Source organism: Penicillium maclennaniae, assembly GCF_028827695.1.
Source record: "Penicillium maclennaniae strain IBT 15551 chromosome Unknown utg000003l:1.0-5670915.0:1.0-5674809.0, whole genome shotgun sequence".
Classification (NCBI taxonomy): Eukaryota; Fungi; Ascomycota; class Eurotiomycetes; order Eurotiales; family Aspergillaceae; genus Penicillium; species Penicillium maclennaniae.
This window is the reverse complement of record NW_026623215.1, coordinates 4,606,234-4,631,128: the sequence shown is the minus strand read 5'-3', so window position 1 is coordinate 4,631,128 and position 24,895 is coordinate 4,606,234. Positions and strand designations below refer to the sequence as shown.

At 48.7% G+C, this 24,895-nt stretch overlaps 11 protein-coding genes across 11 annotated transcripts; 7 read left to right on the top strand and 4 right to left on the bottom strand.

Annotated features, from left to right (window-relative positions):
• Nucleotides 1-19: 19 nt before the first annotated feature.
• Nucleotides 20-763, top strand: N7477_003854 (40S ribosomal protein eS12; the record flags this gene model as incomplete). The annotated part of the gene is made up of 3 exons (XM_056965517.1): nucleotides 20-22; nucleotides 190-580; nucleotides 639-763. The coding sequence occupies 3 exons, from the start codon at nucleotides 20-22 to the stop codon at nucleotides 761-763; spliced, it is 519 nt and encodes a 172-aa protein (XP_056825470.1).
• An 866-nt stretch (nucleotides 764-1,629) lies between these two features.
• On the bottom strand, nucleotides 1,630-3,291 carry N7477_003853 (uncharacterized protein; the record flags this gene model as incomplete). Its single annotated transcript, XM_056965516.1, has 6 exons — nucleotides 1,630-1,904; nucleotides 1,985-2,470; nucleotides 2,540-2,782; nucleotides 2,846-2,961; nucleotides 3,016-3,124; nucleotides 3,189-3,291. 6 exons carry the CDS (start codon nucleotides 3,289-3,291, stop codon nucleotides 1,630-1,632), a joined length of 1,332 nt encoding a protein of 443 aa, XP_056825469.1.
• Nucleotides 3,292-4,039: 748 nt separating this feature from the next.
• On the bottom strand, nucleotides 4,040-6,170 carry N7477_003852 (MDR family MFS transporter; the record flags this gene model as incomplete). Its single annotated transcript, XM_056965515.1, has 9 exons — nucleotides 4,040-4,411; nucleotides 4,465-4,625; nucleotides 4,679-5,182; nucleotides 5,239-5,310; nucleotides 5,365-5,388; nucleotides 5,441-5,615; nucleotides 5,675-5,726; nucleotides 5,778-5,854; nucleotides 5,904-6,170. 9 exons carry the CDS (start codon nucleotides 6,168-6,170, stop codon nucleotides 4,040-4,042), a joined length of 1,704 nt encoding a protein of 567 aa, XP_056825468.1.
• Nucleotides 6,171-6,867: 697 nt separating this feature from the next.
• N7477_003851 (fungal specific transcription factor domain-containing protein) lies at nucleotides 6,868-8,872 on the top strand (the record flags this gene model as incomplete). Its single annotated transcript, XM_056965514.1, has 5 exons — nucleotides 6,868-7,004; nucleotides 7,553-7,657; nucleotides 7,727-7,940; nucleotides 7,979-8,249; nucleotides 8,304-8,872. 5 exons carry the CDS (start codon nucleotides 6,868-6,870, stop codon nucleotides 8,870-8,872), a joined length of 1,296 nt encoding a protein of 431 aa, XP_056825467.1.
• A 981-nt stretch (nucleotides 8,873-9,853) lies between these two features.
• On the bottom strand, nucleotides 9,854-10,837 carry N7477_003850 (nitronate monooxygenase; the record flags this gene model as incomplete). Its single annotated transcript, XM_056965513.1, has 1 exon — nucleotides 9,854-10,837. The coding sequence occupies one exon, from the start codon at nucleotides 10,835-10,837 to the stop codon at nucleotides 9,854-9,856; it is 984 nt and encodes a 327-aa protein (XP_056825466.1).
• Nucleotides 10,838-11,124: 287 nt separating this feature from the next.
• On the top strand, nucleotides 11,125-12,822 carry N7477_003849 (uncharacterized protein; the record flags this gene model as incomplete). Its single annotated transcript, XM_056965512.1, has 1 exon — nucleotides 11,125-12,822. One exon carries the CDS (start codon nucleotides 11,125-11,127, stop codon nucleotides 12,820-12,822), a length of 1,698 nt encoding a protein of 565 aa, XP_056825465.1.
• Nucleotides 12,823-13,331: 509 nt separating this feature from the next.
• Nucleotides 13,332-14,957, top strand: N7477_003848 (MFS transporter; the record flags this gene model as incomplete). The annotated part of the gene is made up of 4 exons (XM_056965511.1): nucleotides 13,332-13,465; nucleotides 13,562-14,506; nucleotides 14,562-14,693; nucleotides 14,750-14,957. 4 exons carry the CDS (start codon nucleotides 13,332-13,334, stop codon nucleotides 14,955-14,957), a joined length of 1,419 nt encoding a protein of 472 aa, XP_056825464.1.
• A 149-nt stretch (nucleotides 14,958-15,106) lies between these two features.
• On the bottom strand, nucleotides 15,107-15,408 carry N7477_003847 (uncharacterized protein; the record flags this gene model as incomplete). The annotated part of the gene is made up of 2 exons (XM_056965510.1): nucleotides 15,107-15,288; nucleotides 15,342-15,408. The coding sequence occupies 2 exons, from the start codon at nucleotides 15,406-15,408 to the stop codon at nucleotides 15,107-15,109; spliced, it is 249 nt and encodes an 82-aa protein (XP_056825463.1).
• Nucleotides 15,409-16,689: 1,281 nt separating this feature from the next.
• Nucleotides 16,690-18,370, top strand: N7477_003846 (uncharacterized protein; the record flags this gene model as incomplete). The annotated part of the gene is made up of 5 exons (XM_056965509.1): nucleotides 16,690-17,027; nucleotides 17,087-17,443; nucleotides 17,508-17,587; nucleotides 17,672-18,300; nucleotides 18,368-18,370. 5 exons carry the CDS (start codon nucleotides 16,690-16,692, stop codon nucleotides 18,368-18,370), a joined length of 1,407 nt encoding a protein of 468 aa, XP_056825462.1.
• A 1,085-nt stretch (nucleotides 18,371-19,455) lies between these two features.
• N7477_003845 (cytochrome P450) lies at nucleotides 19,456-21,267 on the top strand (the record flags this gene model as incomplete). Its single annotated transcript, XM_056965508.1, has 6 exons — nucleotides 19,456-19,714; nucleotides 19,772-20,084; nucleotides 20,139-20,370; nucleotides 20,430-20,714; nucleotides 20,771-21,054; nucleotides 21,111-21,267. 6 exons carry the CDS (start codon nucleotides 19,456-19,458, stop codon nucleotides 21,265-21,267), a joined length of 1,530 nt encoding a protein of 509 aa, XP_056825461.1.
• Nucleotides 21,268-22,422: 1,155 nt separating this feature from the next.
• Nucleotides 22,423-24,418, top strand: N7477_003844 (fungal specific transcription factor domain-containing protein; the record flags this gene model as incomplete). The annotated part of the gene is made up of 3 exons (XM_056965507.1): nucleotides 22,423-22,972; nucleotides 23,326-23,472; nucleotides 23,529-24,418. 3 exons carry the CDS (start codon nucleotides 22,423-22,425, stop codon nucleotides 24,416-24,418), a joined length of 1,587 nt encoding a protein of 528 aa, XP_056825460.1.
• Nucleotides 24,419-24,895: the final 477 nt, after the last annotated feature.

Sequence of the window (24,895 nt, the reverse complement as noted above, 5' to 3'; positions counted from 1 at the left end):
TGAACATACAACCAACAACATGGTACGTTTTGCACCATCGCCGACCTTCAATGCTGTAGACAAAGTGAAGAATTGGCCTTGGACGAATCTGGAGAGCGCAATGCCCCGCGCACGTCGCCGCCGCACCCATCCCGGCGACTTGAACTCTGCATTGGAGCTATGAATCCTCCAAGAGAAGTCCATATCCAGTCCTTCGCCTGTCGCAGCAGTCCGCTCGAAACCCACAACGAAGACAGAATAACTAACACGCTTTACAGTCGGACGGAGAAGAGACCATGTCCAACCCCCCCCGTCGCTGCCGACGAGGTCGAGGTTTCCGCTGACGCTGGCTCCGGCCAGATGTCCGTCCTCGACGCTCTGAAGGGTGTCCTGCGCATCTCCCTGATCCACGACGGTCTTGCCCGTGGTCTGCGTGAGGCTGCTAAGGCCCTCGACCGCCGTGAGGCCCACATGTGTGTCCTCAACGAGGGCTGCGAGGAGGAGGCTTACAAGAAGCTCGTTGTCGCTCTGTGCTCTGAGCACAAGATCCCCCTCATCAAGGTTCCCGATGGAAAGATGCTCGGCGAGTGGGTCGGCCTCTGTATGTATCCCCGGCTCAAAACTTCATGGGACGTTGTTGGCTAATATCTCTTCTACAGGCACTCTCGACCGTGAGGGTAACGCCCGCAAGGTCGTTAACTGCTCTTGCGTCGTCGTTAAGGATTGGGGTGAGGAGTCCCAGGAGCGCTCCGTCCTCCTCAACTACTTCCAGACTGAGCAGTAGATTAGTCCTTTTGGGCTGGTCGTGCTGATTGTCTAGGAGGAAGGGATATCCTGGTTGCTACGTGATGGATCAATGGGCGGTTGATTAAGCTGACACGACTCGCTGTTTTTGTGTCGGTGGGATGGATCATGTCTTGTTCGATCAAGCCTGTTATGTCTTTCGAGTGCTGTGCCCCGTTTGCTCGGGTTTGTGGTGCTGTAGCACTGGGTATTCAATTGCCAGGACAAAATTACACGATGGTGTGATGTCAATCTTTCTTGCCCGTAGAGTCATTGTAAGATAATCGTAGAACTATGAGTGTGTAATTGTTGAGGTCGTCTCAGCCACATCATGGCAGTGAATGGCATTGTCAGTCTGAGATTGAAGGGTCTACAACGCGGGTGTTCATCACTCCCTAGATACTTTCATTCCGGGATGGGTCCAATAGTTCATCAAACTCGTCAACTCCAATCCTAAATTATAGCATGATATGACTCGCACGGATCGATACAGCAGTCAAAACTCGCGCGTCCGCCGGCAAGTTGCTTCAATAACGACAGGCTTAGAAATTGATCAGAACCTTATTCCTCGATGCTACACAACAAGGAGAACACTTGACTTGCAGCTGATCATCAAATATTATGTGATTTGGGATTTGATTCAACGGATATTCACATTCATATGAACGGTGTCGTCACGTCCTGGCCGGCCACATGGCGCAGGCTGCTCAATCATAGCTTATGCTGTACTGAAACAATCTTCAAGCACGGCCAAAAGGCCAGCGAGGAGCGAGAGCAGCATGCACATTGCTCCCTTTCAAGGCATTATAGAGCAAAGCTTTGATCTTGGCAAATTCGTAAAAGGTCAAAGACTCGTGACCTCGTAACTTAAAGAGCTGCATTTGCGCACGTAAAAGCAGGCGTGATGGCTCCCGAATAATCCGCGATAATGGCCTTCACAGCTGCATACAGACCCGGGCCGAGAATGAACAGACCAACAACCATGATGAAAGCATGAATGATGGTCATGGCTGTCCTGCCCAGACCGTTGAAAAGACGTCCACGGTAAAGCTGCCAGTAGGCGATGGCAAAAAAGATGAAGCCAAAGAACGAGTCAAACGCGGCACTGAGGAGGGAGAGGAAATCTCCCATGCTGGGAACGACTTCGGCGAAAACGAATGCGAGCATCCAGATAACGGCCATAATGGCGCCCCAGACCCCCCCCATCCAATCAATGTGTTACTGTGAGCGTGTCGAGACTTGCCCATTGCGAGCGTATAGACCAGCTTCGCCGTCACATTCGCGTAAATGACTCCGATAATGAGAGTAGGCACGATGACGAATCCGAAAGAAGCCTTCTTGTATGCGTCGACTCCCAGACTACCAAAAGCAGGAGCGGTGGCGTACTGCCCCAGATATCGGAATCCAATGGCCGGAGGAATGATGAAGAGGATGGCAGAGATTCCAGCGAGAACGGCCAATGATTTGGGGAAGTCTTGCGGCTTCTCCATCTCGGCGATAAAGGTGGGAAACAGGATCTGGGGAACCCAGAGGAATGTGATGTTCAGCACGGCGTTCATGCATGCAACCCAGGTAGTGCCTGGAAGAGGGAATGCGTAGGTCTTGACTGCTCCATCGGTTGGGTAATCACCATTGTACCCGTAGAGAGGGGCCTTTTCAATACCGGCGAAAATGAGAAAGAGAAGGATTGCGATTCCCATGCAGGCGGCTAATATGCGCATCGTGTCATAAGTACCTGCCTAGGGCTCAATGCAGGCCATAGGGGCAAGTCACTTACAAGAAAACATGGACATCAAACTAATATGTTGGAGAGTTCGCGGGGCAGACATCACAATTCCCATGAGAGTCACAATGACAGCGAAGACAGCTGTGCACAATGTGTGACCTGACAGGGTGTTTAAAACTTTCGCGCCGGTCAGAATGTGGAACCCGATGAGCAAGATGTTGTTGGCAAGCAGCATGAACGCGGAGAAAATATAGGCAGCTCGGTTCCTGCCAAAGATATAGTAGCCAAAATCGCCTATCCAGGATCAGCTCATCAGTACCGGGTGGAAAGCGGATCAAACAAGGCTTCTCCACTCACAGATATCTTTGATCTGGGGATTCTTCATGATGTACTTGTGCATGGTAATCGAGGTGATCCAGAAAATGATTCCCGAGAGAACCATGGTGATGATGCCGGGAACCCATCCCAGAACCCTACACACATCTATTTGAGTAGGTTCGCAACGGAGAATGGGAGTTCCGACTCACGAGAGAGACCATGACTGGGCCATGATGGCCAGGCACACCTGGTCCCCAGCGAGTAAGCAGGCGGTCTTCTGCCAGGACATAGTTCGGAGCTTGATGTCATGTTCGTGGTCTGTCACAAAGAAGAATCCAGTCCATGTCAGTCAAGTCACGCAGATCTTGGAGGAACTTCCGACCTTCTGCTACCAAGGCTATGATGGTATCGAATGAGCTGGACCCATCGCTATCTGTTCCGAGGACATAGCTCGATTGATGCTTCTCGTCTTTCTCCTTGGACATGGCGAGAATCGACGATCGAGTTTTTCTGACGCTACCGATAATGAATAGAGAGACTGAAGAGACCAGAGAAGTGGGAGAGCGAAAGAAAGATCTGCGAACCCTGCAGCTTTGTGGAAAAAAATAAAACAAAATAAGATGCACGTGGGAAGGAGCACACAAGTCTTCATCTGGCGCCATAGCGGCATAGAGGCATAGCGGCATAGAGGCATAGCGGCATAGAGGCATAGCGGCATAGAGGCATAGCGGCATAGCGGCATAGCGGCATAGCGCCAGAGCCCCGTAGCCCGCACTAATAATCATCCCAGATGACGTGATAATTAAGGATATCGCGATAGTCACAACCTATGGATACGACGATAGAAAACACGAATCCTTAGAGAGACTAGTTGCCGTAGCGCTATCGCTTTATCGGCGATTCCGTGGGTCTGGGCCCCCCAGACGCCTCCAATGGACACCCGGGCCGCCCCTTCTTGGCCCCTCATTGGCGGGCACAGGCATTGCCCAAGCCGGGCGCGGGCTTTAGCGTCTATTGCTCCCAGGAGGGGCAACCCCCAAAGTAGGGCAGCTGATGGCAGAATAGGAGCATAGGGAAGAAACTTAAGCCGAGCAACATAGCCCGACATACTCTCGATCTGATTTAGACTTTCATTGACTCTATATGTACGATATATCTTGTAGTATGCGCTAAAGATTGCCCGTAATCCGGGGTTTCTATCAAGGAGGGGAGAAGGTCAAAGTGTCCCTCGCGTCAAACTGGCCCCGTAGGTTTCTTTTTCCGAACATCCTTCCACCCCATGCCGAGAGCAAAAACCATCCCCACAATGCCAAGGCTGGCAGACATGTAGAAGACATGGTCGACGCTTTTCGCATAGGCCTTCAACACGCCCGGAAGATTGTCACTCGACACCACAGCCCGGATACCGGTGGCACCTGCCGCAATAACGATTTCTGGACTCATGTTGGGGGCATCTATTGGAATGAGGGTCTTCAAACCGGTCGAGAAAATCACATCCGCGAATGTGAGGAAGACCGCGCCGGACAGCGTCTGAGTGAACATGAGAATAGACATGCCAACGGAGACCTGACTCGGCGGAAGTGTATTTTGAATTGCGATGATGGGCTGTTGAGTGTAGCCGTTAGTCAAACCTTTTCCAAGCTTTAAAAAGAACTCACGGTTTGAAATCCGGCTCCTCGGCCTGCTCCCAAAATGATCTGATAACCCACCCATTTACCCACTGGAGTAGAGGCCGTAAATGTCGAGGTCAGACCACTTCCGATGGCAGTAGCGATTCCGCTGAAAACAGCCCACGGAAGATAGTACCCGAATTTTCCAACTGCATTCACGATCAGCACCGAGTTGTCGGCTGTTATGGGGGAAGAATCTTACTCAGAGCCCCAGAAGTCACCGCGAACGCCAACTGTGACAGAATACTGGGCAGAATGTACACGCCACTCATCAAGGGCGATGCATTCTTGATAGCCTGGAAGTAGACGGGGAGATAGTAGGAAGCGCAAAGCACGATAGCGAACAGGGTAAGCATGACCAGGCAGCTTGCCCATACAGTTCGCTGCCCGATCATCGCCAAGGGAATCATGGCTCGGTCACCTTGACGATACTCCCAGTACAAAAAAAGGGCAAATGTACCGGCGGCACCGCAGAAAAGGCCAATGACGGTCGCGCTTCCCCACGGATATTTATTGCCACCGTATTCAAGCGCCAGGAGAAGTTGGATGGCGGCAGGAGCGAATAGAACGAATCCGATGAGGTCGAGCTTGTGCATGGTCGTCTGCATGGCTGCTTTGATAGGGGGCTTTTCTGCTTGATCCGGAATCTCGACGAAGAGGAGCATCACCGCAACCAGAGCACCGATTGGAAGGTTGATGTAGAAACCTGGGGGAAATATTAGATCTTGTTCAATGAAAGATGGGTAGTAAGTGGGTACCTACACCATCTCCAGGTCGTATATTCGGTGAATGCACCCCCTAGCAGGGGACCGAACGCGACACCAAGTTGACAGACTAACGAGCTTTATTAGCAGATTGTAAATTGACCAATGTATGTCGGCTACTCACAGCCCATTATAATTCCAATGAGAGCTGTTAGACTGATTAGTGCCAACTTCAAACGAAGAAGCATGTAGTTACTTACTAGGGGACCTGTGCAGGGGGACAGATGATGCGATAATGGTCAACCCTCCATTCATCAAGCCGGATGAACCAAGACCTGCCACTGCTCGAGCAACAATCAACATTTTTGAAGATGTTGCGAGGCCGCAGAGAAGCGATCCCAGCTCAAAAATGAAGAAGAAGACAAGGTATGTCCACTTTAATACAGTCAAATTTTGCATTTTCTCAGGAATTGAAATTGAACAAGCAACAGTACCTTCGACTTGAAATTGGTGTATACTCTACCTGCCAGAGGTTGCAAGCACGCACTGGTGGGGATGTTAGTGAGAGTCGTTCAAGCGAGAAGAGACAAGGCGTACCTGGCAATTTGATACGAGCTACCGTACCATCCTAAATCCTCGAGAGAATGGAATTGGGTCGTAATCCTCGGAATCGCCTGTGAGGTGTCAGCCATATCTACATAGCATAGGGCACAGACAACCCACGGTCACAATGATTGAAGTATCGAGCAGTACCAAGAAGCTCACCAAGGTCACCGCAGTGGTGACCATGGCAAGCTTGACGCCGGTAAGATAGATCCTCTCGCCATCTTTGGAAGACTTCTGGACCCCTTGAAATTTCCTATCTAGATCATCTGCCGCAGCTCGCGACGATGCATCGGAGCCAATCTCTTGGGATAATTCTTGAGATTTCACTTCTTGTTGAAAATCAGCTGTGTCATAGGTTTGGACACTTGCGGGGACCTTCTCCATCTTTTAGGTGGCTAGCGATGGAAATGACTCGATTATCCTTTGGAGTGGAATTGGATTCAAAGAAGCCTTATATGTTACCTGTAACTCCTAAACATTTCCAACACCCTTATACACAATCGAGTGATCGGTGAACCTGGCCTCTGCATGACAGGGTATGCCATCAAGGGGGGCCCAGTGTTTGGGCATGTTTCTGTAGACATAGACCGGGATTCGCGCGACAGTTGAACCCCGAAATCCGATGTCCGCAAAGTCCGGCCCCTTGTTGGCGCGGCTCTAACACGGTGATAGCAGCCTCGATCTTTCTCAATAGCCGGCTGTGAACCAAGTTAAAGCCACAAGGATGTACTAGTCTGAGACCTTGACAGGTTATGACCCCATTCAGCATGTTAGACCTAAAACAGAATTGCGCAGGCAGAGATGAGATGTGTCTCCTACCGCCAAAAATTAACCCCGAGTGCCGTAGAATCTTAGTCAGCGCAATAACTGTTCTGCCTCAGCCGGATTTCAATGCTCCAACTCCGACCGACTCATCAAATCATGACCTGATGGGTACTGAGGATTCTTCAATTCTTCTTTCTGCATCAGCTTATATTAACACGAATATCTTGTGGCGAGCGAGTCTCTTGAATCCCACTCAGCCTTGATTGATCTTGGGCACGTCTTCATTCCCGAATCCCTATCACGTTCGGACATCGGAATGGAGTCGAGCGAACCCCAAAGTGGAACCCCTGCACCTTACGGCCGGGCTTGCATCAACTGTTCCCGTGCGAAGAGCAAGTGTATTTTGATTGGCGTTGGAAATGGCTGTGAAAGGTTGGCATCGTCGAAGATGATGTATATTGCATAGGCTAATGGCCCGTAGATGCCAGCGACTAAAGAAGGACTGTAGGCCATCGCCAACAGTTCGAAAGCGAAGTGATCGCTCCTCTGCTTCAAGAACAGCTCAACTTGAAGCAAAGCTTGATAATATTGTATCTTTGCTCCAGACAACTGGGTCATCTACTCTGCCCGTAGACTGGGAATCCACCTCGGCAAAATCGCAATCAGGCATCGAACGTGGCCCACCAGGTCCAACTGGCGCACCAGTGGGTGCTCCAGTGGGTGCTTCGACTGGGGCTTATGCCTCACCGAGAATATCAACACCATCAACAGCAGCTGGCTCACCCTCATCAAATGATTTCACAGTTCATGACATCTGCTCGGCACTGCCGATTACCCCAGATCAAGCCGAGAAGACTCTCAACATGATGCGCACTGAGAACCTGAAATTTCTCCCTTTTGTCTACATTCCCCCCCCATGTCACCGCTGATATGCTCCGTCAAGAGAAGCCATTCTTCTGGCTTTGCATTATGGCGGTAACGACTCCAATGAACATACACAGAGAGACATTGTTTCAAAAAATCACGATGCTCATTCAACAAAAGCTGCTTATCGAAGTTGCGCCGAGTATAGATATGCTCCTTGGCATTATGACATTCATATCTTGGTGAGTCTCCCTAACGGGTTGCTAAACACACATCGAAACCCGTGAATCTAACCCATGAAACACTTGCAGGACGACTTACTCTCGGAGGCCATTTCTGAACTTCTACGCGCATGTGCTGATGGGGTTGGTGTGCGACCTTGGTATCAACCAACCAGTCGCGCAAGAGCCTTCTACGATGCAGACTTTCAAGTGCGCGGTCGGTTGGAAACAGCAAATTCCCACCATCAGAACTTTGGAAGAGCGACGGGCAGTTCTGGGATGCTTTCTGCTCACTTCGAGGCATGTTTCAAGCCCAACATCCTAGATCCACAAGACTAACAGCCCTTTAGTATCGCATTGACCATGTCCAAAATCGACGCTTTGAGATGGAACCCTCACATGGAGGAGAGTCTGACCGTCCTCATGGACGCCAAGGAATGCCCGGAAGACGAACTCTTAGTCACGCTCGTCAAAATTCAGTTGATCATGGACAAAGTTTACCACATGCGACGGGACGGCGAGAACAACACATATTCGCTGCTGTATACCAAGGCATTCCAGTCGCAGCTTGACTCGGTGAAGTCTCAAATTCCCCAGCGCTTACAACAAGATAGTATGTTCGCGCATCCTGATTATTACTTCCAACAGCTGCTGACTGAATCAACAGAAGCTGTTCTCTTATACCTTGCCAATGCTGAAATCGTGATTCACGAGGTCGCCATTGCGACTCCCTCATTACCCAACTCCCCCGAAATGCACCGCCTCGAAAGTCTATGCACATGCCTCCAGGCGTGCAAGTTCTGGCTGGACACCTGGCTTGAAATATCTCCAGATCATCACATTGGAATTTCATTCACGGTATTCTACCAATTCTCAAGGGCTTTGGTCAGCTTGTACAAGCTCTCCACCTTGGAAGATCCAGCCTGGGACAGAAACATGGTACGAAATACGGCCAATGTCCTTGAAATTCTCGATCGCATTCTCTATAACCTGAAAAGGAGTTCTCGCATCATGTCCGATCCCGATCACTTGGAATACAATGTCTATGAGAAGGGTGTGAAGATGTTACAAGCCATCAAACAGGGTTGGGAGCCAAAGCTGATGGAGGTCTGGTTTCCCAATTTGCCAACAGACGTAATCAGCAACCAATATGTCCCGACTTCTCCGCTGCCTGAAGTGTTGCCGATGCCTGGGTTCGACGATGCGTGGATGCTGGAGGTTTTTGGTTCAATGTGAGACAATATTATTAACAACGGCTTGTGCTTTAGCTTTAGACGGTTGGGTTCGCTTGCGACGATATTAGCATAATCCTACTCCATGTAATTATATGAGTGACCTGCAACAATCTAATAGAAGAATTCATTATTCAACGATGGTTGACTCAATGAATTGCAGATGTCTTTTATCGCATGAGACACATCAAAAGATCCTCAACCCGACAGGGCAGCTTCGAAGACCAACTAAGCTAGGCGGAGAAGACTTTAGCCAGCAATCTAGTTGACTTTTTTTTTTTTCAAGTTTCAGTCGGATACTGTTCGAGACTCCCGTGAGTAGACAAATGGAATATTGGGCTATAGTGTCATTACCGACCAGTGCGTGACCGACTGACTGCTCCAGCCCAAGTATCTAGTCTGCCCAATCATCAAAACCACAACTTGTAGAGGCTGAGAGGTCAAACTTTTCATTACCTACAACCAATGTATTTTCGGAGGTTTCGTTTTTCAAATGGTGTCTTGTACATTGGGAGACTGCATTTCCCTGTTTTCCATTACTTTTGGTCAACCTTTCGCTTTAGATCACTCATAGAGTTAAGCCCGTGGAATGCACGTGAATACGGCGCTCAGCTGCCAATGCCGGGGCTTGTCATGATCCAACCGTAACATCCCCAATAGTCAGGTCCTCTTCTGTAGCTGATATGCATCCAAGGCGCTACATTCTAAACTAAATTCAACGTGGGATGAATATCTTTTCGGGGCTCTAGGCACAAAGGACCATACATTCTTTTGACCTATGTTAATCTCAGCATTTCTTTTTCTAGGATATGCAGGTTGACTCCAAGGCCCTCAAGTTGATGCTTGAAAAACCCTTTGAGCTTTAGAAAATTAAGCTATGGTAAGCTCACATCAGATTGGAATTCAGGAGGCAACCTTGATTGATTGAAGGCGGCTGAGAGCATCCCTTTGCGCATCTCGAACTATGGTTTCCGCCGCTGCCACTTCATGAATAAGTCCTATAGAGGCCCCTGCATAGGTAGCCAATCTGCCCTCCGGCCCCCCAGCCACTGTCACCCATTTCTGATGCCTCATCGTGAAGCTTTTTGAGCTCTTCGAAAGAGGTTCCTTGTTGATGTTCCAGAAATGATCTGTTGATGATTGTTCTTGGGCTATATCCAGCCGGCCACCCGAACGTGCCCCTGAGGTGATTGTAAAGTAATGTACGGGTAGTGTTGACTGCACCATCAGAGGCTCGTACAACCTCATTCTGGTACCCTTGGCTAATACGTGCTTCCTTTGCAGCCAAGAATCGTGTTCCCATCACCACGCCTGAAGCGCCCAGACACAGTGCTGCGGCGACTCCTCGTCCATCGGCAATGCCACCTGCGGCTAGTAAGGGAATACCACTGTCTGCCATGGCATCTGCTACTTCTGGGAACAGTGACATGATGCCCATCCCATCTGTTGCCCGACCGTGGCCGCCGGATTCCAATCCCTGGACAACGACAACATCTGGCTTGTGCAGGCTTTGCAGAAGCTGCTTTGACTCCCCTAAGGTACCTATCTGAATCCATATCTGTGTTTGAGGAGATACTCCGCGGATTCTTTGAGACCATACGTCGAATTCCGTGAGGCTTTCACGTGGTGCATACAGCCAGGCGGCGCATGGCTTGAATTTCTCGATGGTGGCAACAGCTATGTCGATATCGTCGGCCCATAGCTGGAAGCCAACACCGACCGGGAGAACTGGATGCGCTAACGGGATCGCGCTAAACGCTAATGACCCGCGTGCCTTGTTGATTAAAGTTGAGGCTTCCTCGAGATCGGATTCCATATGCTGAGTCTTGACGCCGGGACCAATGAATCCTAAACCGCCTGCGTGCGAGACCGCGACGGCAAGAGAGGCGCCCGACATAACGCGCATAGGAGCGCCCACAATGAAGGGATGAGAAGCCCATGGGTAGCGGGATAACAGCTTAGCAGTCATATTTGATAATGGTTAGGAAGCAGCTTGATGGTTGAGGAAGAAGAACGTGTTGCGTTTCTTGTAGCACGTGGGGATACTGAGATACTAGTAAGCTACTGAAAAGGCGAGGCTTCGAAACAAAAATGATCGAGTTCAACGTCGATGGCGACCCTGGCGTTGTTTTGACGTCGCCATTGACATCACCGCCATTCCCGTAACTCCCGCAACACCCGTAGCACCCGCAACAACCTTCGCGAAAACGCATCTCCCGCTCGCCCGCATCAGCCATCACCATCCGACTCACCGATATGGACTCATCTAAACGCAAGCGGGCTCGGAAAGCATGTCAACCGTGCCACGAGCGTAAACGGAAGTGCGATGGAGGCGAACCCTGCACCACCTGCATTGAATGGGACTATGAATGCTACTACGAGGATCGACCACAAAGGAAGTCTAGAGCAATTAGACAACCATCGCTGCGATCTCAAACAGCGAGGTCCTCGCAGCAATCGACTCTCGACCCTAGTCCTGTAGAATCAGATCACTTTGGACTCGTCCGGCGCATGGAGGCCAATTCAGGAGCGGCATTTGTAAGAAAGCTTGGTCTCAAAATCGATCCGGCAAAGGCACCCAAGCTGAACCTTTTCGGATGGAATATCGGTACAAGACAACTTTCCTCTGAATTGAGTGCCGGTCCTGCACTGGCCATTTTTGAAATCACCTCGTGGGAACACTTCAAAGCCTTGGCGCAAGTGTATTTTGAGAAAGTGGATCCTTGCTATGGATTCATCGAACAGTCTCACTTTTTCGAGCGGCTCAATGCACGCTGGCAAACATCTCCGAGCCCCGAGGTGTACGACAGCGTCATATGCGGTATAGCGGCAATTGGCTGTTTGTTCTCGCAACGGAATGCCACGATCACAGAGCTGCATCTCATTCGTACGGCTAAATCCTGTTTGGAAATGCACCACCTCACTGCTCCCCCTTGTCTAGATCTTCTTACGGGATGGACACTTCGATCAATGTACCTTCGAATGACAGATTCTCCGCATTCAACATGGATGGCCAGCTCTACATTGATGCATCTCATTGAAGCGTCAGGCCTTCACCCAGAGAAACAATATGATTCTGTTCTTCCACTCCCGCTCGAGTGTGATCAACGTGCACAGCCTGACATTCACAGAAGACTTGTGGGTGTGGCATATCACTTGAATTTGTGGAGCTCTTATGACCTTGGGCTTTCTCGGGTGTTGTTTCGCACAGACGATTTGCCATTGCCCCCTTCACCCAAGTTGGGCGATTACACAGGCGAAGTTCTTGGTCTCTTACCGATATCAGTCTGCATGGATCCAGGAAAGACGAAAGATGAGACTGATCTCGAGCCCACACTCTCCAAGCTTTTGGAAAGCAGCCATACTCAACCTCCATCAGTCATGGCGCAGTGCAATTTGGTACTTTGCATTCTTCGACGAATTCACACCCAAAACCTCGACCTATCTCCTAAGCTCGCGGAAAAGACCTTGGCGCTACTGAAAAAGGCACTCGGTTGTGCAAGGAGCATGGTCTTAGATTGTTCACCATGGCACCAGGTTGCAAATGTACCGTTTCAAATCACCTGTGTCCTGCTTGTGATGGATACAAGGTCATCGCTTGCGATGCTCCCCGAAGCAATGCAGACACTTAACTTGGTTGCAACTACCTACAACACAGAGACTATGAGAGAGGCCTGCAGTGCAGCTTATCTGCTAGTCTTGCTACATCAGCAGCGTCGAAAGGACGATGTTGCTATCTTCGGCGAGGCGCTCCACAACCACCAGAGAGAACAATCTGTGGATTTCTCCCAACAATTCAATCCTAGTACCGAAGAATACAACTGGCTGGGGGCATTAGTCGCTGATTTACCCGGATTACAGCGAGTCGATCTAGATCAGTTCTTGAATGCTGATATGATGGACGGTTCTCTTATAGATGGGTCTGGAGGGAATTTTCGTTCCGAAGGTCGCTAATCTAAAAAAGCTTATTTCATGTGAAGCGAGACAGTCTCTATGAGATATCCAACAGATTGTTGTTTTGTTGGCCATGCTCCCATTAATATAACAGCGGGAAGCGCTCGTAGGCGCTGTGTCTGCGTCTTTGAGAAATTCGAGGAGTTTTTCAGGACGCATCCTCTCCAAGGCTGCTTTTGGTGGAAGACCGCTGTTCTGCTCAATTACTGTCATCGCCCCCGCTGAGTGGGTACGGAAACATCTCAACGCGCGATCCCGCTAATGCCGCAAGAGCCGTTCACCGCCGAGTCAACAGTTCCAATCTAACAAAGTTGGAGGAATATCAATGCTATGACTCCCTGGACATTTGTATTTGTACTTGAAACTCTGTCAGCTCACCTGAGCATCTCAATTTGAAAGATTATTATCAGTCGCACTGAATGCACATTTAACTACATTTCCACAGACTGCCCTCCTTTTACTGTCAACACCTGCAAAGCCTGTGTCACCCGCAGTGGTGAGCTAACATGATGATGGACGAAAAACTGTCAATTGGGAATGGTCGAGCTTTGCCGCCACAACTACCTCATCCCTCCGACTATGTTGTCGACTTCGATGGACCTGAGGATCCTACTCATCCATACAACTGGAAGCTCTCTGCTAAGTATGCCGCTATAACCAACCATACATTGGAATGCCGAATTCTAATATCACTTCAGGCTTTTCGCCTCTTTTCTTGTATGCTTCGGAACTTTCATAGTCTCCTTTACCAGTGCCGTCTTTGCCCGGGAATCGACTATGCCAGCAAAGAATTCGGCGTCTCCCCTGAAGTTGGAACTCTTGGTACAACACTGTACGTCCTTGGCTTCAGCTCCGGTCCGATGATCTGGGCCCCGGTCTCAGAGCTTCAAGGCCGGAAGTGGCCCCTTACTATCGCCATGCTGGGCGGTGGGATCTTCACCATCGGCAGTGCGGTTGCGAAAGATATCCAAACACTCATTATCTGTCGCTTCTTTGCTGGGATGTGCGCTGCAAGTCAGCTCACTGTTGTGCCAGGGGTGTTATCGGATGTCTTCGATAATAGGTTCCGCGGAGTGGCGATCACGCTGTACGCACTGACGGTTTTTGTTGGACCGTTTTGTGCGCCATTCACGGGTGGATTCATCGCGACCAGTTATCTTGGTTGGCGATGGACTCTCTATATTCCTGCAATTCTGAGCCTGGTCAATGGAGCCTTCTCTCTTTTGTTCCTACGAGAGACGTATGCGCCGGTCATTCTTGTAGATAAGGCTTTTCATCTGCGCCGACAGACCGGGAATTGGGGCATCCATGCCAAGCAAGAGAAGATCGAGGTTGAATTTCAAGAAATGATGGAGAAATACTTCACTCGACCATTGAGGATGCTTGTCACGGAACCTATCATCCTATGCGTGTCGATGTACATGTCATTTATCTACGGAATCGTTTATGCGCTGCTCGAAGCGTATCCTTACGTCTTTGAGGAGATCCATGGCATGACGCCAGGCATCGGTGGTCTTCCATTTATTGGACTTATTGTTGGCCAAATTCTCGGTTGTGGCTTTATGCTTTCGCAACAGGGGGCTTATGTCAAAAGACTAGATGAGAACAAAGGCGTGCCGGTGCCAGAATGGCGTTTGAGGCCCACTCTTTTCGGAGCTCCTCTGTTTACGATGGGTATATTTTGGTGAGTGAACGATCAACCGACGGCCATAAATGTTTTCTGACCTTTACGATCTCAGGTTTGGCTGGACTGGGTTTACTGAGAAGATCCACTGGGCTGCGCCCTCAGTGGCTGGTGTATTCATCGGATTCGGGGTTATATGTGTTTTCCTGCCGTGCTTCGCCTATCTCATCGACGCATATTTGCCACTGTAAGTCCATAACCCCTCTCCTTGCCAATTCGAGATGTCTGATTTTGAATCGACAGAGCCGCATCAGCGGTCGCAGCAAACATCATTCTCCGATCGGCAGTCGCTGCAGGATTCCCTCTCTTTGCCAAGCAAATGTTCAAAAATATGGGGGTCCAATGGGCTGGAACTCTGCTTGGGTGCCTGGCTGCAATCATGATACCTATTCCATTCCTATTTCGATCTTACGGGCCATTGCTTAGGAGGAGAAGCAAGCTCTTTCAATAGGAGCGAGCGGGGACTCGAGTCAGTCAGAAAACAATTCCACCAAAAGAGGTAGGAAGAATGATGAATTGAGGAGGAAATAGTAAGATAGAATAGATAAGATCGTCTTATTCTATGTCAAGATGAGCACATAAAATAATATTCGCATAAAGCTACCATTCCTTCAAGCCAATTGGGCCAGTGCATGTCCAATGCTTGTGCGTCAAGTTTTTGTTCTCGACTTCGTCAACTATAGCCACGGCCATGTCTTCGTTGTAAATTCCATTGTGAATACCGGTCTCGGCCGATCCGGCAGAATCATCCACGAAAAGCTCATATTGACCGGTTCTCGTGCCTTCATACTGTCATTTTAGGAACAGAAACCTTCAAAAAATCTAGTAGACTCACCTTTATCACGTAGCTGCCAGGGAGGAGACAAGAAGCTCCATTGTGCATCTTTTACTCCTTCCCACATGGTCAAGGCTGCTCGGGAACAGAAGATGAGGCCGAGGGCATCTGGATTTGTAAGTGTGGATTTTGCAGTTCGCAACAAGTACCATGCCAAAGGCCTAGTCATCCATGAGAACCCTTAAAGCGGACATCTGTCAGCATTCTGAGAATCGGAATATACGAGCGCTTCAGTTACTAACAGCCAGGGTTCTCGCAATTGCCTCTAGCCCATTTGAATCCACGTATAAACACCCCAAATGCACGCTGGCCATGATCGAACATGCGTGTCGCCATGTAATCCAAATGAACATCGGGCCATTGATACCTAGAAGCCATCCGTTCCAGTCAGACATTCGAATAAGACACATGCCTTGAAGCTTACCAGTGGTGGTATGCGAAGAGATTGTCATCGCACAGCTGCACCCCTTTTTTGTAGTACAGTGAGCCCGCGCCACCCGAAAATAAATCCGTGATTAGAAGGCTCGATCTTGAAGGAAACTTCTGAACTGAGGTGACTTGCCAATAATTATCAATGGGCCCCGATAGGAAGATTTCATGACTGCCATCTTGATGTTGCCGTGGCCTTCAACTCCCACTCGATAGACATCCTTGAAATCATGCAATGGAGGACCAAAAGCAGAGACAACAGCGCCGAATCTACCTTCAGAGAGAACGGTACTAAACATCTTAATGTCGCTGAAATCAACTGCAATCGATTCAAAGTTCCCTGGTTTAGACCACGTCCTGGGCGGTGATCGGGATATGCCAACCACCGAGTGACCCCTGGATAGAAGCTCGTCGACGACACATTGTCCACATTGCCCCTTGGGGCCAAGAACTGCAACTCTCATGATGAAAACTTGAAAAGGCAGTATACGTGAGTGGTTTGTCGAAATCACATTGAAGGTTTAAATGGTGATAACCCGGTAGAGGTCTCAAGTACATGGATCAACCCACTTTTATATTTCAGCCTTCAATTTACTAATAGTCAGAATTCAGCGGTATGAGATGCTCGCGGTCAGCTGAAGCCCTGAAGAGCTCCAAGGTCTATAAGTCCGTGTTAAATTTCCTTATGAAGCAAGAGCATTTCCACCCCCGCAGACCTTCACCTCTTAGTGCCCCGTCGGAACCCCACATATTCCGCTGGACTGGACCCCGCAAATGACCACTGGATTCAAGCTAGCTGGATGAGGAATCAAGTCATTTACACCAAAGTCTACCTTTTTATTTATTCAAAGTGATCCATGGAAATTTGTTCGAATGTAGTTTTATAGCCAACACATCTCTCCGCTGTCCAATCTTCACCATGTCTGAAGAGCAATCATACGCCTTCTTCGTGGAGGAGTGCATGAAAACCAGAAAGGAAGCGGAACGATTTCTCGAATTTCGCGATGCAGTCTCACCTGATAACCCCAAAGCCCGCTTCCCGGGATTCTATCAGCGTGTGACACTGTTTAAAAAGGAACAGCAAGTCAAGCCAGGCGCCAGGCCCTTACCGATTGATATCGTCATGCACGAGAGCGTGCCGATGATTCTGTCGGACGGAGTCAAGATCTATTGCGACATTTTCCTTCCAGCCAAGCTTCCACGGGATCTAAAGAAACAGTTCGAGGAAAGAGATAGGGTGCCTGCATTGGTGGCGTGGTATTTTGTGCTCTCCAAGACTTTCAGGAATATGTCGGACTAATAATTCCAAATCATAGGAGTCCGTATGGAAAGCAAATGGGCACAACAATGTTGGATGACTTCCCATTCCGTGCAGGTGTCCCAAAGAAGTGGCTATCCGGGCTTGAAAAGTGGGAAGGTCCCGACCCTGCATTTTGGTGCCCAGAAGGTTACGCTGTGATCAACGTTGACACTCGGGGCGCATTTACTTCGGAAGGCAAACTCCTCATTTTGGGACACCAGGAAGCTCAGGATGGCGCAGAATTTGTCACCTGGATATCTGAACAAGCCTGGTGCAATGGCAAGGTGGCTTTGACTGGAAACAGTTGGCTGGCTATGGCTCAGTGGAAAATAGGCAGCCTGAGGCCCAAAGGGCTTGCTGCACTGGCGCCGTGGTATGATATCCCTCTGAAGAACTTTTTTTAGATTGAATTCAGATTTACTGATATCTATCGTCAGGGAGGGCCTTCAAGATCACTATCGTGATGCCGTATGCCAGGGAGGTATTCCGTCGTCGAACTTCCACGATTCCGTCGTTGGTAAGAGAGAGCTCCGCTGCGTGGACTCTGAGCCGCCTAGTCTTGTGTGAGGCTCCTTCAGAACCAATACTAATGTGGGTTTAGAGCCATTCGCAAGCTACAGTGAGCTCGAAGATCTGTCTACTACGCTGAAGAAGACAGGCGGCCTGTGGAACCCCTACTGGGAAGACAAAAAGTCAAATCCAGATCAAATCAACGTACCAATTTACGTTGTTGCTTCCTGGACTAACCCAGTCCATACACCTGGGACCTTTCGAGCTTTCAGAATGATTCCGGATAGTACTCCCAAATGGCTTCGGGTGAACAATTCTCAAGAATGGCCCGATTACTACGCAGATTCCAGTTGTCGTGATCTGAAACGGTTCTTCGACCACTATTTGAAGGGATACACGGAAAATGGCTGGCTGGAAACCCCAAAAGTTCGCCTCAGCATCCTTAATTTTGGGTTGTCTGGACTCGATGACACGGTGAATAGAGCCGAGCGGGAATGGCCACTGGCTCGGACCCGATATGAAAGGCTTTATTTGTCTTCCAATGGCGTGATGGGCCCTTTTACACCTCAGCAGGGATCATCTTTGGCGAAGTACAACTCGGCAAGTGGAAGAGTGACATTCCGTTATGTCATTCCTGACGAAATGGAAACGACTGGGCATTTCACAGCGCGGCTCGTTGTGTCATGCCCTTCTCACTCAGATATGGATTTGTTCATCCAAGTTTGTTGCCTCGATGGAAGCACACTCTATAGGCGAGGAATCATGACTATAAGACCTAATAATATAGTAGTTTTAGCCTTGCTAAAGTTACTTCATGATTGGCACTTCGGAGTTTCGAAGGTGGGCATGCTTTTCCACTGGGGCCCCGGTGGCCAAATGCGAGTCAGTCATTCAACCCAGAAGACCCAATCCTCCACATCATTTGAGCCAATTTATGAGCACAAAAAAGGAAATACCCCTAGTCAGGGGAGAAAAGCGAGTGGTTGAAATTCCTCTCAGGCCGTATGGAATGTACTGGAAGGTAAGTTGAACTACTGACACGGCTAGAGTTTGCCTTGATCGCTAATTTCGTTTTACAGAAAGGCAACGTTATTGAGCTTACAGTGTCTGGCAATCCGGTGATCCCTTTCCCTATTCCTGGGGTCAAACCATTGTATGGGAGGAACGTTGGTGATCACATCATTCATTGCTTTGATAGAGGAGAAGATAGCTCCTGTCTTGTTGTGCCTAGAGTTTAGTTGCACACCAGCTTTCGTTTATGGTCGTTCCTAGTCCTTCGTCTGCGAGAGCATCACTACATCCTTTATTTAATACCTTGGTAGTTTTGTGATGTACTATTTGTTCTCTTCAAATCAAAATTTGGTTTTTTTGGATCTAAGATTCGTAGTGTCCCAGCAGCCTTCATGGCAACGTAAGAGTATCTACCTCAAGGTGGGACATGACAATCACTTCTCGGATCCATTGTGAGAGAAAACATCATAATCGAAACAGAAAGGAAATTCAATTACTTGGATCGAGGGGAATGTAGATTCCGCAATTACGTACAACAGCTAGACGACGGGGCCGACGGGCAGACGGGGCCGACGGGGCCGGCCGGGTCGATCGCTAGGCCATTTCCAGAAGGTGCATGATGGTTTCTCGAGGTCCAAGGTGACAATTGCTCGCTTCGTACTTGATCTAGGCGTCTGAAACAGCCCTTTTTTCTCTTTGCGTTCAGAAAGTTGAGACCCCATGTAGGCCCACTGTCTTATCCGCAGATTTGAAAGGACGCAAGGTATAAAATCAGGAAGGTTGCTCAATTGGGCTCCGTTCCACGATGTTTCCACATCGCAGTTGTTTTCTGCATATCGAACAAGACACATTTAAGACCCAGGCATGCTGCATTACGGGCTATTGAGCAGTGTCTGCGCTGGGGCGCCACAGGATATGGGAATGACTCTTGTAGTCATTTTCGGCACTTTCCTTGCTAGCTTTTTCACTTGGAAGGAGCTTACAGCATTCTACAATACTAAGCTCCACCCTCTGTGCAAATTTCCAGGTCCGGCTGCAGCGGCTCGATCAGAGACTTGGTTGTACAGAATGACCAAAAGCGACTTCCAGGAAGAAGAATTTGAGAAACTTCACAGAGAATACAGTGCGTATGAGAGCTTTGAACTTGGAATTTGTAACTAATGAAGTGAATCTTTGTCAGATACCCAGGCCCTTCGCATCGGACCTAACGAACTCCACATCAGTGACGTTAACCTGTACAAGGTTATTTACAATCAGTCCAGCCCGTTTCCCAAATACGCTCCATTCTATAACGGATTCAACACGCCACACACTGTATTTGCTGAATGTGACCCTGTGCTGCACAAAGAACGCCGACGAATGCTGAATCCCCTCTTCTCTCGCGTTGGATTGTTCAAGTTGGAGCCTATCATTCAAGAAAAGATCAAAATGCTAGTGGGAAAGATCCAATTCCTGGCAGGAAATGGAACCGTCAACGTTTATGATGCTTTTAGGTATGACATACAAAGGATTTTCATTCGCTCATTGCTCACAGAATACTATGCCAGGCTAATGACGACTGAGGTCATCCTGCAATTTGCATTTGGAAGGAACGGGGGCCTTATTGCTGAGGATCAGAACGGCTTCAAGTCCTGGTTTCTGAAAGGGTTTGACGCAGCTTCAAAAAGCATCCCCGACCTGCAGTATAAACCATGGCTTCGACACCTTACCAATATCATTCCGCAGGCGATTGTGTATAAATTAAATCCAGAAATCGGAAACTTGCTGGATATAGCAAAGGTAAAATTCTGTGCGCCAGAAAACCCGTGTAGCTTACTTTTAGCTAATGAAATCCGAAGTTCGCTGAAGACTCTGTGCGTTTTTGGCAGAAGTCTGATTCTAAACCCGACCACCCAGTGGTGTTCGAGAGATTAGACACGGTCAACGATGCTGACCTGGCGACCGAGGCGGTGGATATCTTGATTGCTGGTGCCGACACTACGGCATCTACGTTGACAACCGGGTTGATCCATATTCTGTCCGACCGTGAGATTGAGTGCCGATTGGTGGAGGAAGTTGATTCACTCCAAGTTAACGGAGATGGCCAACTTCCCCTTCAAGCTTTAGAAAAGTCGGAATACTTGGTAGGTCATCTTGAGCTTTTGATGTGACTTGAACAATCTTAACAATTTTGCCGCAGAATGCTACTGTCAAAGAAGCACTTCGAGTTGGCATGGCCGTTCCGGGTCGGCTTCCTCGTGTTGTACCAAATTCTCTCACGGAGCCCTTCAGGGTCGATGGCAAAGTCGTGCCGCCGGGTACAACCGTCTCCATATCGACCTATACCATGCACACAGATACTTCAGTTTGGGGCCCGGATGCCCGCGAGTTTCGACCTGACCGGTGGACCGGTCCTGAGAGCAAAGGCCTGGATCAATACCTCTGTACCTTTTCAAAGGGCGCCAGGATGTGTATTGGCCAAAAGTGAGTGTCAGCGCCATCTGTTTCAACAAAGGAAATATGTTAATCGTTCCTCTCAGTCTGGCGCCTGCCGAGATCATCATTGCGCTGGCCTATCTCCTGCGCAACTTCAAGATGAGCCTGTCATCGGAAAGTCATATTGGAGCGCGGAAAGATCGGTTTACATTGCAGTATGAAGATCCTGGGCTTCAGGTCACATTCACGCCGCGTAATTGATTTCCAAGTTACGATGGCTGTTTGCTTCCCTAGATGACTCAGGGCTTTGCTCGCGGTTGATAATTTGCGCATATATAGACTTTTTGAATGGGCGGATTGTAAGGAGATATCTTGAAGAGGTCAAGGAATGCATGCAAGGTTCAGAAAGCGGGGTGGGATCCAACGCCTCCCAATTGATCACAGAATAGAAAGGACGTCTGTCTCTGAGGCCATGACTAAGCGGGACTTTGGCCCCAGGAACCTCACGGAACTCCAAGTTCCGAAGTCCGACCTCAAACCTGGACTCCGCATGTATACAAAGGGTAATGATCGACATGAAGCGAAACATCCCAACATACACCAGAGCTGGCCTAGCGAGATTGCATCTTAGCTTCATCTCTCTTCGTACCTAGGTAACATAGTCCTCGTGAATATTCCAACTTCATGTGTCATTCCTGATCCCCAGACTCGTATTCCAATGTGAATGACGATGCAATCGGCTTCCCCTCAACAAGTCTTATTTGGATGTGAACACTGCGGAAACACGTTCCAACGGAGGGAGCATCTCAACCGCCATGTTCGTCGCCACCTCCAAGTGAAACCTTTCTTATGTCACCATTGCGGTAAATACTTTTCAAGACAGTGCGACGACCAGTAACTTCATTGCCAGTGTTCTGCTAATGTGGTCCGAATAGGGACACTCTGAAGCGACACACAGTGACGCATGACCAGCATCACGATGGCTTGAGTAGACGGGCTTTGAAGGCTTGTAGTGAATGTACCCGTTCCAAGCAACGATGTAGCGGAACTGAACCATGCGATCGCTGCAATCACCGAGGCCTGCCTTGTCACACTGGCAAGTATTTTGTGGAGCCAACGAATGACAACGCGAGTGAAACCCAGAATGAGCGTCTAGAAAGCTCTAAAATCGAGGATGGTGCTTTATCTGGCCACCTCCATTCATCTTACCTAGGCTCGAATGCGGCCATCATCGGTGGCAATTATTCACAAACTCAGTATGAATTTCCCTGGATACCCCAGGATTGTGCCTTTCCATTTTCCTCGCCTTTCGAAATCGAGTCCAATAATACCAGCGATATGATGTTTCATTGGGACCGTACTGCTTTCTCTTCTGAAGAAAATCCAAGCTTTTGCATTTACGATCAAGTTGCATCGATGCCTCCGCAGATGAAGAACAGTGGCTCAATAAGTACACTTGAGCGATTTTCGGATGAGCCCTCGAGACAAGGAGACCCGGCGATCCCTATGAGGCAGCAGAGTGACCAGTCAGAAATCTCCTTCCCTGGCTTTCCCCAGTTCTCTCCAGATGATATCGACTTACTTGTTTCAGACGACTATTGCCATGTGTCAGAACTGTCCGAGTCGGAATATGATGCACTCGTCACACTCTACCATGAGTCAGTCCTGGCCTCAGATTCAGAGAACCAAGGCGATTTCCCACGCCGCGAAATCATCAATGCGTTTGTGCAGCTGTACTTTGAGTTCTTCCATTTAGGCTTCCACCTTCTGCATCAAGACGCCTTTCAACGCCAACAGAGGTCCTCTTGTCTCTACCTCGCTGTTGCTGCAATAGGCGCCCAATACTCGAGGGTCACATCTCGCGGGCAATGCAGCCTTGCTCTCTTGGAGATCTTACGGCGCGCCTTACTTAACAATGTAGGTTTTCTCGTCAGTTCCTCCTTTCATCTCTTTTGCCCTAGTCCGGGTTTGTAAAATGACAGATTTGCCAGATGAAGCTGGATTGCTCTCCTCAACATGATCTTCAAATGGTTCAGACAACAATTTTGTGCACATTCTCTTTGTCATTCTGTGGAAGGCATCATACACTGGCTCAGGCACAGCATATGCGTAGCCTTCTGGTGACTATGTGTCGCCCATTCATGACCCAGTCTATACTTCACCGCGGATGGACTCCTCAGAAGGCCTACCCATTCAAGGAAAGCTTATCTGATTGGATGGCACGAGAATCTTGGGCCAGAGTGATATATTTCACTTGGTGTAGGTTCATAAACCCTAGGCTCGGCATCTTCCATTTCAGCTACTGATCATTTACTGGAGAAGACATTGAATACCAACATTGGACCTTCTTTGATCTTGCTCCTTTGATATCGATTTCGGAACTACGTGCCTGTACGCCCTGCGACGATGAGCTCTGGCAAAGCTTCCATCTTAATGAAAAAGGGGACTTGATGCAAGCATTTACTTGTAAGTTTGTTGTTGCATTGCCATCCAAATCTGGATGCGTCAATTAACTTTGCCAGTGACACCTCATTCACCCAGTGTTTTGGATGTCCTCAGTGAAAGGAACTCGGGTAATGAACTCACCTGTTTCTTAGGAAGCTCGGCATCTTTGATTGTCATGGTTTCGGCGTACGCAAAGGAGCGAAGTCTCTTCCAACTTCTGAGACCAGCAGCTATGGGTGGCACCAAAAATAATTCAGACACTGCTCTTGATGCTATGTGCGCGGTTCATTCTCACCAAACAACTATGCTCGCAGAGCAGGCAATATCAAACGTTGCTGGAAAGCTCCAAGAACAGCGACTGGCACCGGATGAAACTTCTTCCGCATTCGTGATTTTCTCTGCTATGAAAAAGATTTACTCTATATCCAGGATCTTGGATCATATTCCATATACGCTGTTGTATGTCTCCTCTGGTTGGATGTCATCAAAAAAGGATACCGAAACCAGTCTGGCAAATCTGACAACACGACTACGAGATGATCCTCGAAATTCCAGAAGAACACTGACTTATGCGGCCCAATTATTCCGCCGCGTCCGAAACCAAAAGTGGCTTGAGGCATGTGATCCGCTTTATGTGCTCCTCGCAACGCTATATATATGGTTCTATGGAAGCACATTTGATACGTCATCGGAGGACCCTGACAGCGCAACCTGGCCACCATTGAAGATTGATGATGAGTCCATTGATGAGACTGCCTGGCTGCAATGGGTGGACACTGGCGATAAGAGAAGACCTCACATTGGCGGCATAGGCTTTTTGAATGGCAAAGCGAACGGTCATCGTGTACTGAAAGAGGCCATTCGGATTCTTGCTAAAGATCAAGGCTGGCAGCACTTTGCTCATGCAGTCGCGGGCTCGCTTCAACGAATATTGTCTGGTCTTGCTCCTTCCTTCAAGGATATTTAGCTGCTACCTTACGTTGAGTAATTCCAAAAGTATACCTATCGATTTTGTATGTATCGAATCGCCATTGGAGGAACAGAAAACAGAATTTCGATCTCATTTAGTGATTTGCCATGCCACGCCAGAGGAGAAGATGCAATTGAACTCCCACTTCTGGCCGTAGGCCAAACATATTTCAGGGACTATCTTACAATTTACGCAAGTGAGTTGTTTGTGCAATTTGTTCTCAAGCTACACTATCTTTGCGGCATAGTCGTGGCTCCTATGATATATGAAAAGCCACATTACCATTAGGCCCTCGAACACGGGTTTGTAGAAACTCTATCTCTTTGAAATAGTCCAAGGAATGGTCTCGAGTAGATATACCTACAAACTCCAATAATTGACAACGACGACACGGTGGCTATATTCATGTACCTAACCACTTATCGAAATTGAAAATAACCCGTTCCTACAAGGCTAAGTGCTTTTTGGTATTTT